At 39.8% G+C, this 13,006-nt stretch overlaps 2 protein-coding genes across 6 annotated transcripts in view; one reads left to right on the forward strand and one right to left on the reverse strand.

Annotated features, from left to right (window-relative positions):
- Positions 1–183: 183 nt before the first annotated feature.
- Positions 184–7,004, forward strand: cdk5 (cyclin dependent kinase 5). Its single transcript, XM_086203793.1, has 12 exons — positions 184–356; positions 705–793; positions 873–940; positions 1,041–1,101; positions 1,184–1,240; positions 1,317–1,412; positions 1,798–1,872; positions 3,221–3,317; positions 3,482–3,551; positions 3,692–3,752; positions 3,847–3,927; positions 4,128–7,004. Exons 1-12 carry the CDS (start codon positions 320–322, stop codon positions 4,212–4,214), a joined length of 879 nt encoding a protein of 292 aa, XP_086059919.1. The 5' UTR covers positions 184–319; the 3' UTR covers positions 4,215–7,004.
- A 666-nt stretch (positions 7,005–7,670) lies between these two features.
- Positions 7,671–13,006, reverse strand: part of asic1c (acid-sensing (proton-gated) ion channel 1c) — a 90,879-nt gene continuing 85,543 nt past the window's right edge. The window contains exons 10-11 of one of the 5 annotated variants that reach the window (XM_086203789.1): positions 12,608–12,660; positions 7,671–11,508 (exon numbers count right to left, since the gene is read on the reverse strand). In XM_086203789.1, the coding sequence (XP_086059915.1) occupies positions 11,430–11,508; positions 12,608–12,660 (132 nt within the window). In that variant the 3' untranslated portion in view covers positions 7,671–11,429. The remainder of the gene's footprint in view (positions 11,509–12,607; positions 12,661–13,006) is intronic. The other 4 variants (XM_086203788.1, XM_086203792.1, XM_086203791.1 and 1 more) reach the window with 4 other exon arrangements.

Genomic DNA, 13,006 nt, shown 5'->3' on the forward strand with positions numbered 1-13,006 from the left:
CTTTTTCTGCAACTGTCCACTTTATATCAGTAATCAGGGTCATGTATAAATGGGAACACTAGTTTATCTTCATTAGTTATTTTATTTCCTCTGACACTAATGATATTGCAGCATCGCAGCGTTGTGTTCCGAATTCTTAATTTGGTGGTTCAAGTGTGTTGCAGTTCCTCGTTTGGCCTCTAGATGGCCAAGAAAACAAGCTTTGCTGCGGACCGACCAGGACCAGCTAGCTTTAAGCTAGGTGTCTTAACATTAACCACATTTTTTTCATTAGTCGTTGTTTTGCCACCGTGGTCAAAGCTGGCTACATTGGTGAACCATGCAGAAATATGAAAAGCTTGAAAAAATCGGGGAGGGTAAGTTCCATACGTTTTTAGAAATAATGTTACTCGCTATCATGGTCCCCAAACCTAGCATAGATGTAGCTGCAGGGATAGCTAACGCTGTCGTTAGCTTAGTTTTAAACCTCTAGTGCCTGTGGTAACTAATCCCACAGCTAATCTGGTATAGGTCAGCGTGGAAAGTGTTGCCAGCAGTTTATGGTTCCTTTGAAAACATCTGTGTACCAATCCAATGTCCGCTTGTCAGATTAAACAATGCTATTGTCGTTGCTGGGGGTTGGACCTAGCATTGCCTTACCATTCATTTGTTAGCCAACTAAGATTTTCATATTGACGACAACGTTACGCATTTGTTCCGTATAGGTACCTATGGGACAGTTTTCAAGGCTAAAAATAGAGAAACGCACGAAATTGTGGCTTTGAAAAGAGTGCGTTTGGACGACGATGACGAGGTATGTGACAAAATGAGAATAGAGTCAGTGGTTGCTTGCAAGCATTTAGGAATGCTAACCACATTCCCTTTTCTTTCAGGGAGTGCCAAGTTCTGCTCTGAGAGAAATATGTCTTCTAAAGGAACTAAAGCATAAAAACATTGTCAGGTTAGTGTTTTCTGTCTGATTCACTGTAGATCATGCGAGTTGTAACTCGGGTGTGTTCTAATTCTGATGTCATCAAACCGGCTTGTTCTGTGTCCTGCAGACTACATGATGTTTTGCACAGTGACAAGAAGTTAACGTTGGTATTTGAATATTGTGATCAGGTGAGGAAAATCTCCTTTGTAACTTACACCATGTTGTTTATCCAGCTGCTGAGGTTTTTTATGAACGCTGTGTCGTCTGCAGGATCTGAAGAAGTATTTTGACAGCTGTAATGGAGATTTAGATCCTGAGACAGTGAAGGTGAGTTGTGAAACTTTTCTGATATTTAAGTTTGGCTGTTAAATATTTATCTCCGCTATTTCTTTCTGTTTTGCAGTCGTTCATGTACCAGCTGTTGAAAGGCCTGGCTTTCTGTCACAGTCGTAATGTTCTTCATAGAGATCTGAAGCCACAGAATCTCCTCATCAACAGAGTGAGTGTTCAGGTGTATTTGGGCCACGCGGGACTGCTTGTTGAATCTTTGCTGTGAAGAAGCCACTTGGCTCACTCAGTGTTTATTATCCTTCCAGGAACATCTCAGCGTTGTGGGAAATGTACTTTTTTTGTAATCTTACGGAGAGCCAGACAAGTAGATAGAGTCCTCTCTCCTCCTCCTGTGTGTTCATTAGGGAGCTGAGACCAATGCTAGCCAGGCATCTGTCTTGACAGGCTCAGGGGAGGATTTTACAAAAGCATGTTTCCCAAAATGTTGTGTTCCTGTATTATAAAAGTGCACTAAATTGTGTGGAAGTTGCAACCGAATCTGACACATAATACATTGTTGTGATGTTGTGCGAAACGTGTTTGTTTCTCTTTAGAACGGGGAATTGAAGCTGGCTGACTTTGGGTTGGCTCGAGCCTTCGGCATTCCTGTGAGGTGTTACTCAGCAGAGGTGGGTTGATGTGCGTCATTGACAGAGTGCTAATGACTAACCGCCGAGAGCTTGAAATCCACAACCTTTGTTCAGTTTCTATGACTCTTTGTTTGTCCCCCTTCGTGGAGGGATATTAAATGAGATGTAAATAAATGAAAAGTTCTGAATATTTTTATGTTTTGTCTCTCCCGTTAAATCCATCAGTTACAGTTTTAAGTTTTTTATTATGACTTTATAACTTTGTATTACGTCTGTATGCTGGTTCAAAATAACTGGCGTGATATCAGCAAAGCTAGTAAGCTGCTCTGAAGGCGGTTGATTGTGTTTAAACTTTCTTTTGTGTCGGTTGTGTGTGCACTCAACGGTTCTACGGAGTTTGTCTGAATCCTGACTTTAAAGACAGAAAAGAGAGCGGATCGCAAACCAATATGGAATTAATTGGTGTTTTCCACAAAGAAATCTCAGACAGGCTTAGCGGTTTTTTAGTCGACTGACCGAAAGGCTCAGCGGGTTAATCTCCTGGGGTAGTGGTGGTGACCCGCGGTGACACCACTGATCTGACCGAACAGAAACCAAAGAGAGACACAGATTCTGAATTATGGTCATATTAAGAGCTCACCAGCATGAGTCTCTGCACCATTTCAGTCAGAGGAAATGAATAGTTGGACACTTCCATCTCACTGGACGGTTTTAGTGAGAACAACATTTGGTTCATGCTGTTAGAATTCTGTACTTGCACATGACGTCCAGTCTTGGAGTGAATCTTCCTCCTTAAGATGTAAAAGTGGAGCTCAGATCAGTCTTCATTTTCCGGAGTGCAACGTTATTTTATTTTGAAATTCATATTTTCCTCCTTGTACTCCATGTGTGTGTGTGTGTGTTTTTTTTTTTTAACTTTCCTCCACAAAACTGTTGGTGTTTTAATTAACACTTCAGAGTTCTAATTGTAATTAAGTGCCTATCAGGAAGGAAGGAAGGCACGTTCATGATCTTACAATGAAAAATTGATAATGAGTGGCCGGAATTTACACAAGTGCCAAATTGAACTTCCTTGAACTTGTCAAGGAGAAACACAATCGCCTACAGCTGCTTTCGCCAGGAAGGTTTTTCCTCTAATGAGTCTTCCCTTTTATTCTTTGTCCTCCGTCGTTGCGCTCGCTACCCCGCGATCCTGCCAAAGCACAACTGAAACCTACAAAACCCTTAACAGACAGAAGGCGTCAGTTTGTTTCAATGGCGAGAATTGAAGTGATTGATGAAGTGTTAGCGGCGACGCTGCTGAATCGATCTCGGAGAGACAGAGAGCGAGAGAGGACATTGCACTGCATGCTGCTCTTGAACACTGTTCTCTGGGATGTGTCTGTAGGTGGTGACGCTGTGGTACCGGCCCCCAGATGTACTCTTTGGTGCGAAACTTTACTCTACCTCAATTGACATGTGGTCTGCTGGATGCATATTTGCAGGTAAATTATTCAGTAGAGGAAACACCTTGATTTTTTTTGTTTTTTGTTTTGTCTTTTCATCATTACCTAATACGACTGAGTTGACATGAAGAAAAAAAAAGACGTGTGTATTGTAAAGTTGAGTTAAATAAATCTTATTTTTCCGTTTTGTTTTGTTTTCCCAGAGCTTGCTAACGCTGGTAGGCCTTTATTCCCCGGGAACGACGTGGACGACCAGTTGAAAAGAATCTTCAGATATCTTTTCTCTTCTTTGGTGTGGATTCACTGGTAGTGTTGATAGATTTCAGCCTTTGGAGGCTGAGGTATCCGTTTCATATTTGATCAGTGATTTATAAAAGTCTGTTTCCGAACACTTCTCTTTAACCACTCGGTACATTGTTGGGTACACCGACCGAAGAACAGTGGCAGACGATGACCAAACTCCCCGATTACAAGGTAGATCATTGACGTTCGTTAATAACACACAGCCTTCTCTGTGTCAAATCACTTCTCTGCTGGAAATGTAACCGAACTGTTGTTTCCCATCCAGCCATACCCTCTGTATCCAGCCACCACCTCCCTGGTGAATGTGGTCCCCAAACTAAGTAGCACAGGCCGAGATCTGCTCCAGGTACCCGGCGACTTCTGACCTCTCTGGAAAATTTGCACATCCGCTAAAAAATCACCCAAACTATTGTGTTGCACCGTTTTCATTTTTTAAATGGCATCACTAGTTAACAAAAGACTGTATAAGTTGGTGAAATTTTTATTTTTGTGTGTGTGTGTGTGTCTGCATACTAAAACCATGTCCTTTTTAACCCCCCCCTCCAGAACCTTTTGAAATGTAATCCTGTCCAGAGGATCTCCGCTGAAGAAGCCTTGCAGCACCCTTACTTTGCTGACTTCTGCCCACCCTAAATGCTTCATTGCCTCCGGCTGAAACATCAGCCGCCACAGTCAGTCATCCGTTGGCTCATTAAGACCTCCAGTCCCAGTAGAAGGCGAAATCTCACCTCCCCGCTCTTCTGTTTTTGTTGTGCCTCTACGCGGAGCAAACTCTCAATGCTGCTTTTCCACTGCAGAGTTCACGCTCGACTCGAACTGCTCGCTTTTGGTACCAGGGATAGTTGTTGTTTTTTTCACTGCACACAGGTACCACCTCATTGTAGCAGGTCGTCGTAGTGATGTGACATCATCATGCAAAGGAACAATAAAGTATATTAACGGATGAAGACCTGCAGAGATGGAATCTGTAATTATAAGAAAGCAAATACTGTCGAGTCACAGTTTGGAATCAGAAACTCGCGTGCGAGTTCAAATTCTGCTGTTGATTTACTTTTCTTTCCAGGAAAAACGTATCTTTCATAACAGGCAACACTGGAATAACTTTAATGTTCTATTGACATTTTGTTTTGACCGATCAGTGATTTTTATTCAGTGTTTTTAGTACTTGGGACCTTGACTTGTTCTTGAGGCGATCCTAAAAAAGAAAAGAGCCACATATTTGGTTCTAACCCCAACTCAAGAGTCGAGGCTTCAGCATGCAGTGGAAAAGCAGCCCTTGTAGCGCCGCAAGGTTTCACTCTCATAACATACACCCCCCAGGTAAGAACGGTGCACCGTGTTTTATTAAATACATTCTTCATACATGTGGAAATGGTTCAGCTCTGTAATAATTCAGTTAAAATGTTCTGTATTAGTTCTGTTGCTCAGATAGTTGATCGTGGATGAATGCGTTTAATCCCTGGTCGTGTTATTCAGCAGGGTTCACGCGGGAGTTCACGCTGTAGCCATGCAACACTGCAGTTCTCTTCCTGTGGGGGGTCATGAAGCAGCTAACACACCATTAACTACTCAACTGATGATGGATTTTGTTAACGCCAGCATGAATAGGAGTCGGAAACAAATCCAAAACGAAAGACATTTCATATTTAATTAACAGGATCACTTAAGTTATTAAAGATTTTGACCAATGTGTGTGTTGATATAGTTGAGAAGTAACCTGATGAGTGCACAAAGGTGGACAACCTTTAAAATATAGACACTTTTCTTTTTTTTTGGAGAACAAATGCCATGATATTAGCATCAGGAACCTGCAGCTCCTGGAGCAGCGAGCCCTGCTGTTGAAATGTTCGGTCCTAGAAGCCAGTGGCCGCGGCGCTCAAGCTCATATCACTGTAATGTTGTCAGAAGTTTGCGTCGTTCAAGTCTTTAAAAAAAATCTTAATTGGTTGTAAATCTATATTTTCCTGATAGAAATACCCCCAACAAAATAATCACCCATTGATCATGTACTGCAGATAGGGTGTTTTCCTCACAGGCCAAATAAGACTGCAGATCTTTATAACTGATGTCACACACACACACACACGCGTGCGTGCACACACACCTCCAGTACAACCCTCAGCTGTCCTTCCTGTTTCAAGATCTTATATTCTCATTCTCAATTCCCTTGTTCTCAGGCATTCTCTCCCACCATTTGATATTTTTGCACTTTTATTTAAAATCTTTTAATAATCAATATAAATATGTTGTAACAGTAACAGCCACGATTCCTTCTGGCTATTAATAATTGGGTTTATATATAAATACAAATTTACGTGTCAATGGAGCATGTGACACATTTTTTTTCTTTTTTTACATCTTTATAAGGATACTAATGTTTTAGCCTTATGACATGCTTTTGTAATAGTTGGATTGGAAATGACGACAATGCACTGCTCACCTGTGTTCCTGAGGTTGTTCAGCCGTTTCCACTCGGCCTCTTGTACGAACATGACGGTTGACAGCCTGCGGTGCTTTCACTTCAGATTGTTACACTTCTCCTCTCGTAAAAGCCCGAGGTGTGTTTGAAGGAGCAAAGATTCATGTTGCTGATCTAGGACAAGATCATGGATGCGTGTATTTATTAATGATGGAATGTCTGCTTAAATGTATGTGTGCATACATATATGTGTGTGTGTGTATATATATACATGTGTGTGTGTATATATATATGTATATATATATGTGTACATATATATATATACACACACACATATACATTAAACTTCATTTTCTTACTCTGATCAGTAGCATTTAGCATTGTAGGGTTGACAGTGTTTGAGAGTTTGGGTTAAGTTATTAGAATGAAGAAGCAACAAATCAAAAGCCTCTGCTCTTTGTATTTCAGTATTCCATTGTGATGATGAGACAAACTGCTGTAGTTTATTTATACATCTGCATTTTTATTTTCCAATGAAGAGATGCTTCTTTTTGGTGGAACTTGGGACAAATATTGTCAAAGGTAACTTTTTTTTTTTTCTCTCTCTGTATATTTCAGCCAATAAGATTCACTGTTCAGTAAAGAGGACGTTGGCGTGTGTCCCTTTTCTTTCCAGATGATTGGCAGCTTGTAGGCTCGAGTACAGGAGCCTGCAGACTCAAACATGCAATACATTGTTTTTATCTAATTACCTCATGACAACTGGATAATGAGTGTTTGTCATAAAATCAATTAATTTGTAATAAGCTTTGTAATCTTTGCTCATTAAATTACTTATGACATCATTATCAAGGGAACATGAGCTGTTACAGCAGCTTGGCTATTTAATAAGACAATGCTGAACACAAAATATACCGTTTTTAAAGTGTAAGCACAGTCTCAGCATGTATGCAAACACACACCGGACGACTGAGACCTCAGGTCATTTTACTGGAGAACAACTTTGGGCATCTGCGCTACGCCAACGGTGATCAGAAACTGTTCTAGCTCCACTCAGTGTGAAGTGATCAATTAAACTGCCAGAATTTGGAAAAGAAATGTGCAGTGAGTTTTAAATATGACAGCAGGACTAAAGCGTTACAAGAATTTTACTTGCAGCAGTTTATGGCATCAATTATTTATTCAGTCGCGTCCATGTGACATGATGCCATCCGTATAATTCCAAAACACTAGACTAGAAAAAAAACATGCCCTCATTTTAACTGCAGGGATTCAGAATGATGAATATCTTAATGGCATTTTCAACCTGTGTTTGTATGTCAAAAGTCAAATGTGTTTATTCGGTTTCAGTTGCTTCCGTGTTCTGGGATCAAAGGACTTCAAATCTGTCCCAGGTGTCACTAAATAACAGACTGGGAAAATAGACACGTCCTCTTCGGCTGCAACATTTTATATGAATGTCTTCTTGCATGACTTCTCCTCGTCATCCTGCAAAATTCAGCACTTCCTTTTTTAACAGCTTCCATAACAAGTGACTTATGAACTCCAAATTACCACCAGTTGTTATGCAAAATGGTAAATATTCAACGTGCCTCTCTTTCATGGCGTTTTATTACCACCTACATATTTTTTAAAATATTTTTGTGAAACTTTTTTTTTTATCCATACTGCAGATTTCAGTGTTTTGTACATAGTGACCAAGGGAGTCCAAGGTAGTAATATTACGACACAATATTTAGTTTATTACCTCTTAAATTTTAGCACATATTTATGCTCTCAACACTGTTTATTAATATTCACATAAGAACTACAATGTTTTCTTGTTCAGTAGCTTCTGTTTGTGACCCACTGGGACTCCATTCAGTCCTAGATATCCTAGATGTTAGCGATACACAGCCATTTCTCCCATTTCACTTCATCCTATATTTTATTGACCATTTTAATAGAAGTAAATGTTCGTCCTCAATGGCGTCCTGGTCACGTGTCAATGGGTCTCAAAATCAATAGCAGATATTAAGACCAGAGCGGAAAAATAGGACTCACCTCTTTTATTGAAAATAACATCCTTCAATATGTTTAATGAATATATTAATTAAAAATACAATGTTTATTTTATCCAACACCGTCCATGTCACGTGACCCAAAAAACTCCAAATGAACAGTAGATCTCACGACTAAACTTTAACACTGATTAAATCGTCCCGTCAGACTTAATCGCTCATCTTGTTTACACCACACAACCAAACTCTCGGTTTCTTCACGTTATCTCCTCATTTACTTTTTCAGACTGAGTAAGTTACACAGATATTTGTATTTATTCAATGTACATTTCAGTTAAAATCACGTATCTACAGTAAAATGCACATTTACCATGTGAAGCCAGATGAAGCAAGTTCAGTTCCCCATATTTGTGTACACATGAAGGTATTCCATGTAACCTGTAAGAACCAGTCTTAAAGGCACATTTTTTTTTTAATTTTTTTGTTTTTGTACATATTTCGAGCCACATTACGTTCAGTTAATACATAAACATGGTAGGAAAGCTCTTAGTGTTTTTCTACTGTGCGATCCCCAGGCTGCTCCAGAGGGATTTCTATGTTACAAAGATTCAGGAAACTGTCAGCAGAGGACACCATTTTGGTTCATCTGGCTCTGATACATATTTGGACCACACAAAGTGAATAACGTGGCTAATATTACACGGAGAGACAGGGATGGGGGGGGGGGGCGCACAATAATGGTCATGCAAGGGAAAAATGTGGGTGATGGTTGCTGTAACTTTCTAACTGCAAGAATAAAATAGTTCAAATCGAACAACTGGGTGACAGAAGTATAGACAAGTATGTAGCTAGTGACAAACACTCGTTTCTGCCAGTTCAGATACACTCTGCTGTTCTTTGACTAAGGCAGGAGCTGGGGTTGGAGGGGGGGCGCAGAGGTCAAGACCCAGGACTTTTTTTTCTTTTTTTTTACAAATACTACATCCACAGTTTCCGGTAAATGATGGGTCTTTTTTTAAATTATTGGTAACCAGATAACATGACACATAGATTTACAGTCTCCACAGCAATGCAGCATCATCAGAACAGCATCATCGCGTAACGTGAGGCGGCATGGCCTTCTCCTCCAGGGGCTCGTTAGGGGTTTGATGGTGGTTAATATACAACAGTCACATCATACATTAACGATGCAGCTGTTCAGTCTACATCCATTCCAGCTGTTGAATATACAATGAACCGAAATCGTACTTAAACCATATTATATATATATATATATATATATATATATATATATATATATATATATATATATATATATTAATATCAGTGGTATTCAGTGCATTTATTGCTCATGACACAAAGCCACTGATTCGTCTCTTCTTTTTATTTTGTCCTGAAAAGAATATTCCCATTTGGATAAAGTCTCTTCCTGAACACGGTCTCTGGCTCCTCTTGGGAGTACACACACCTGATAACGCTGGCACAGTGAACACACACACACACACACACACACACACACACACACACACACACACACACACCCTCCCATGTGTAAAAAGTGTGCGTAGCTAAAACTAGAGCCATTAAGGTAGTGACAACTATACATGTCTGGCTTTCAAGCGATGGCTGATCTCCAAGAGTTTTGTGCTTCACGTCAACAGTCATCTAATACAAAGACAACAGAGTAATAAAGCTACAGTGTTATGAACACCACTGATTTAATTGGCATTACTTGAAAGTTTCACATTTAAAACAATTAGAATAAAAAATATGCGAGCTATCCTACATTTTTCAGCAAAGCATTAATAGTGAGGCTATGAAAGGGAGCCGTAACTGTAGAGTCCAGGATTTCAACAACACATAAAAGTGAACATTAGAAGGAGACACGAAGATAAGAAGAACAGTTTTCTACGTGAGTAAGATGGATAAATATAGAGTTTATTATACTTGATCATTTATACATCACAAACTGTTATTTGTGACTTGTTACATATTCTGTAATAATAATAATGATAATAATAATAATGATAAGATGATACAATGGGAGAATTGTACAATGCATTTCTGTTATAAACCACTTGAATGGGGCTGATGTGAATGGTGGCGTTTTTTTTAGGCAACTCTCTGATAAAATCTGTTCAATCATGATTTAATCACTAGAAAGACACTTTAGGTCCAACCAGATAGAAAGATAGAAATTCCCTCTGGTGAATTAACACGCTAAAAAAATCCACGTGTTTGATCTAGATCTCTATATCTATATCTATATCTATATCTATATCTATCTATATATATATATATAGATAGATATAGATATATGTCTGTTTATATATAATTGACAAATATCTCACATGACCAGTCTAGAATTTCTTCATGGCATTTGATTGTGGTTATATACACACATTTGTGTTGCGTTTAGGAATGTCACCAACACGTTAATGTTCAATAGAGAATAGATTACTATCACAGGGGGTTGTGCTGATGGATACCATGATACTGTTCTGAAATAAATCATAGACACCAGTGAATTATTGAGAAAGGTGATGAAAAGCCTGACTGAACTATAACTTTTTTCTTTTTTTTTTAAAAAATGAGAACATATTGCCCCAAAAATGGGAAACTTTAATTATAATAATAATAATTAAAAAAAAAAATCAGCTATAAAGGTACAATCAACAACGCTTGTTGCCTTAAGACTCTTGAGGAACCGTATCGGGTTCAAAAAGTGAATAAAGGAAAGTTTCTGCCACTTTACAAACCTTAAGACTTGCATAAACACACACACACACACACACACACATACACACACACACACACACACGCACGCACAACTCAGTTGTAATAAACACAGTCCTCAAATTAAGGAGACAGTCGGAGCCATCATAGTGGCTGAAGGCAGCGAAGGGCTCATCAGGGACGAGCGGACTCTCCTGTCCCGAGGGTGACAGGGAGGTCACGCAGACGCTGATAAGAAACTACGATGCTACACCAGGTCACGTTTGCTCTTATCCAGGAACATCTAAACTAGCACAGGAACACACCACTCACAGTTCAGAATCCCCCCCCTTTTTTTTTTTTTTTTGGACACATTTGTTTGTACTGATTGTATACTTTAACATGAGTGAATATAAAAAAGAAAATTATTAAAAAAAAATGAATGGAACGTGAATAAATTAACACTGATGTCTTGACATGACAGTTAAACCTGAGTTCTTGTTTTGGAAGTGGTATTTTTTCTTCTGATGATCGTATTCTATTTCTATTCAGGCATTGATAAACTCTGCTATACTTTTTGTTGAGTATATACTCAAACAGGTTCTGTTGAATAAGGAAATTATTTCACAGTTTGCTGTCAAATCCCCCAGATGCCTCCCCCGACCCCCCCGACCTCTACTTGATGATGTCAACAAGCAAACTCCTCAAAGTTGCCTAAAGTCGGGTGACGAGGTAACATGTTCGGCGTGAATCCGAGACTGTCCGAGTGACTCCGGAGGGTGTCACAGGTGCTCTGGAAAACAGAGGGAAAGGGAAGGAGGGAAGACGAGTTCAACCGGATTAAGGGAGGGGATGAGGGTGACGGAGGAAGAGTATGAGCCACAGGTAAAATGAGATAAACCGAGACAAAAAAAATGGGGATTAAAAAAAAAAGAAAAAATATGGAATGTGGAAGAGAAAATGCAAGAAGAGAGAGAAAAAAAATGAGATATCACCGAGGACGATGAATGACAAACATGAATACAATGATGAGGTCATGAATGCAACAGATTTGGAAGATCGGCCGCATTGCATAATCAGGCAGTGAAGAGAGAGAGAGAGAGAGAGAGAGAGAGAGAATCAGGGGTTGGTGGGGAAAGATGAATGTAAGGAGGGAGAGAAGAAAGAAAAGTATATTTTAAGTCCTGTTTTTTCCCACTTCCATGTCAAATGTGTGACGTTACGGAGGAGTGGAAACATCCACGTCTGCATTTTCCTGTACGTGCACAGACGTTTGCTGAGTAGCTGATATGTGGACAGCAAACCACCGATAGTCCAATTGTGAAAGTGGCTATTCCAACAGACAAAGAAAGCATTTACGCTTTGTGCAAACTCACGGCGTGCAGCCCATTGATAACATCACTAGTAATGCATCTAGTGATGTTATCCGGTGCGAAGCCTCAAATGCATCGCCTCTAAATGGACCCGTGTGCTGCTGGGAAACAAGTACATCTCAGCTGCTTCAGCTTTTTGTACAACAATTCAATAAATATGTTCACAGGAGTACTGCGCTTTGTCCTATAAGGAAAGAAAGCATCATTATTCAGGAAAAGGAACACATTTTGTTTGTTTGTTTGTTTGTTTGTTTTTTCTTCCGGGGAGTTGGATCTTTGTGCGCTTGAAGAATCCGACCAGCTCATGTCTTCTGCAAAGACACTAAATACAGGAACACAAGCTAGCCTGCGCTGGTTTATGTTAAATACGCTCACTGGGATCATTACACCTCTATGGCTGCTTGTACTACAGCCAAGCTTGTAGCCACTGAGGAAATGATGTATGAGATGGTTTTGAAGTATGTATGACAGAGAGGGACAGCATGGGAGGGAGCATCTATTATCAATGGGGTGTGCTACCTGGGGGCATGATTAGGCGTGACACCAGGGCTGGTTGGGTTCTCTGGAAACTCCTGGAATAGACATGATGAAAAGAAAGATGGGTGAGGGTGACTGAAATGAAACTAAAACACAATGCAAATGCTATCTTTGTGAGGGAACACTGCGAATTAAAGAGCCGAGGGACGTCGACGCAACGTTTCATTTTGAGGGTTTTTGTTTCATACGCAGGAAAAAGCAAAGAGACAATTACCGTCATCCAAAAAGTGTTGACCATCATCGAAGAGAATGAAAGTCAAACTTAAAACGGTGTCTGATGAATAATTCAAAGCTTTACTTCACCACTGGGTTGTTTGAGTGGAGATGTGACGACGGACTCGTGGAAAGGGGGTTATTGAAAATGGGTTTAAAAAAAAGAAG

Source organism: Aulostomus chinensis, chromosome 5, assembly GCF_037954235.1.
Source record: "Aulostomus chinensis isolate RoL2024-O1b breed Wild chromosome 5, RoL_Achi_v1.0, whole genome shotgun sequence".
In the NCBI taxonomy this organism is placed as follows: domain Eukaryota; kingdom Metazoa; phylum Chordata; class Actinopteri; order Syngnathiformes; family Aulostomidae; genus Aulostomus; species Aulostomus chinensis.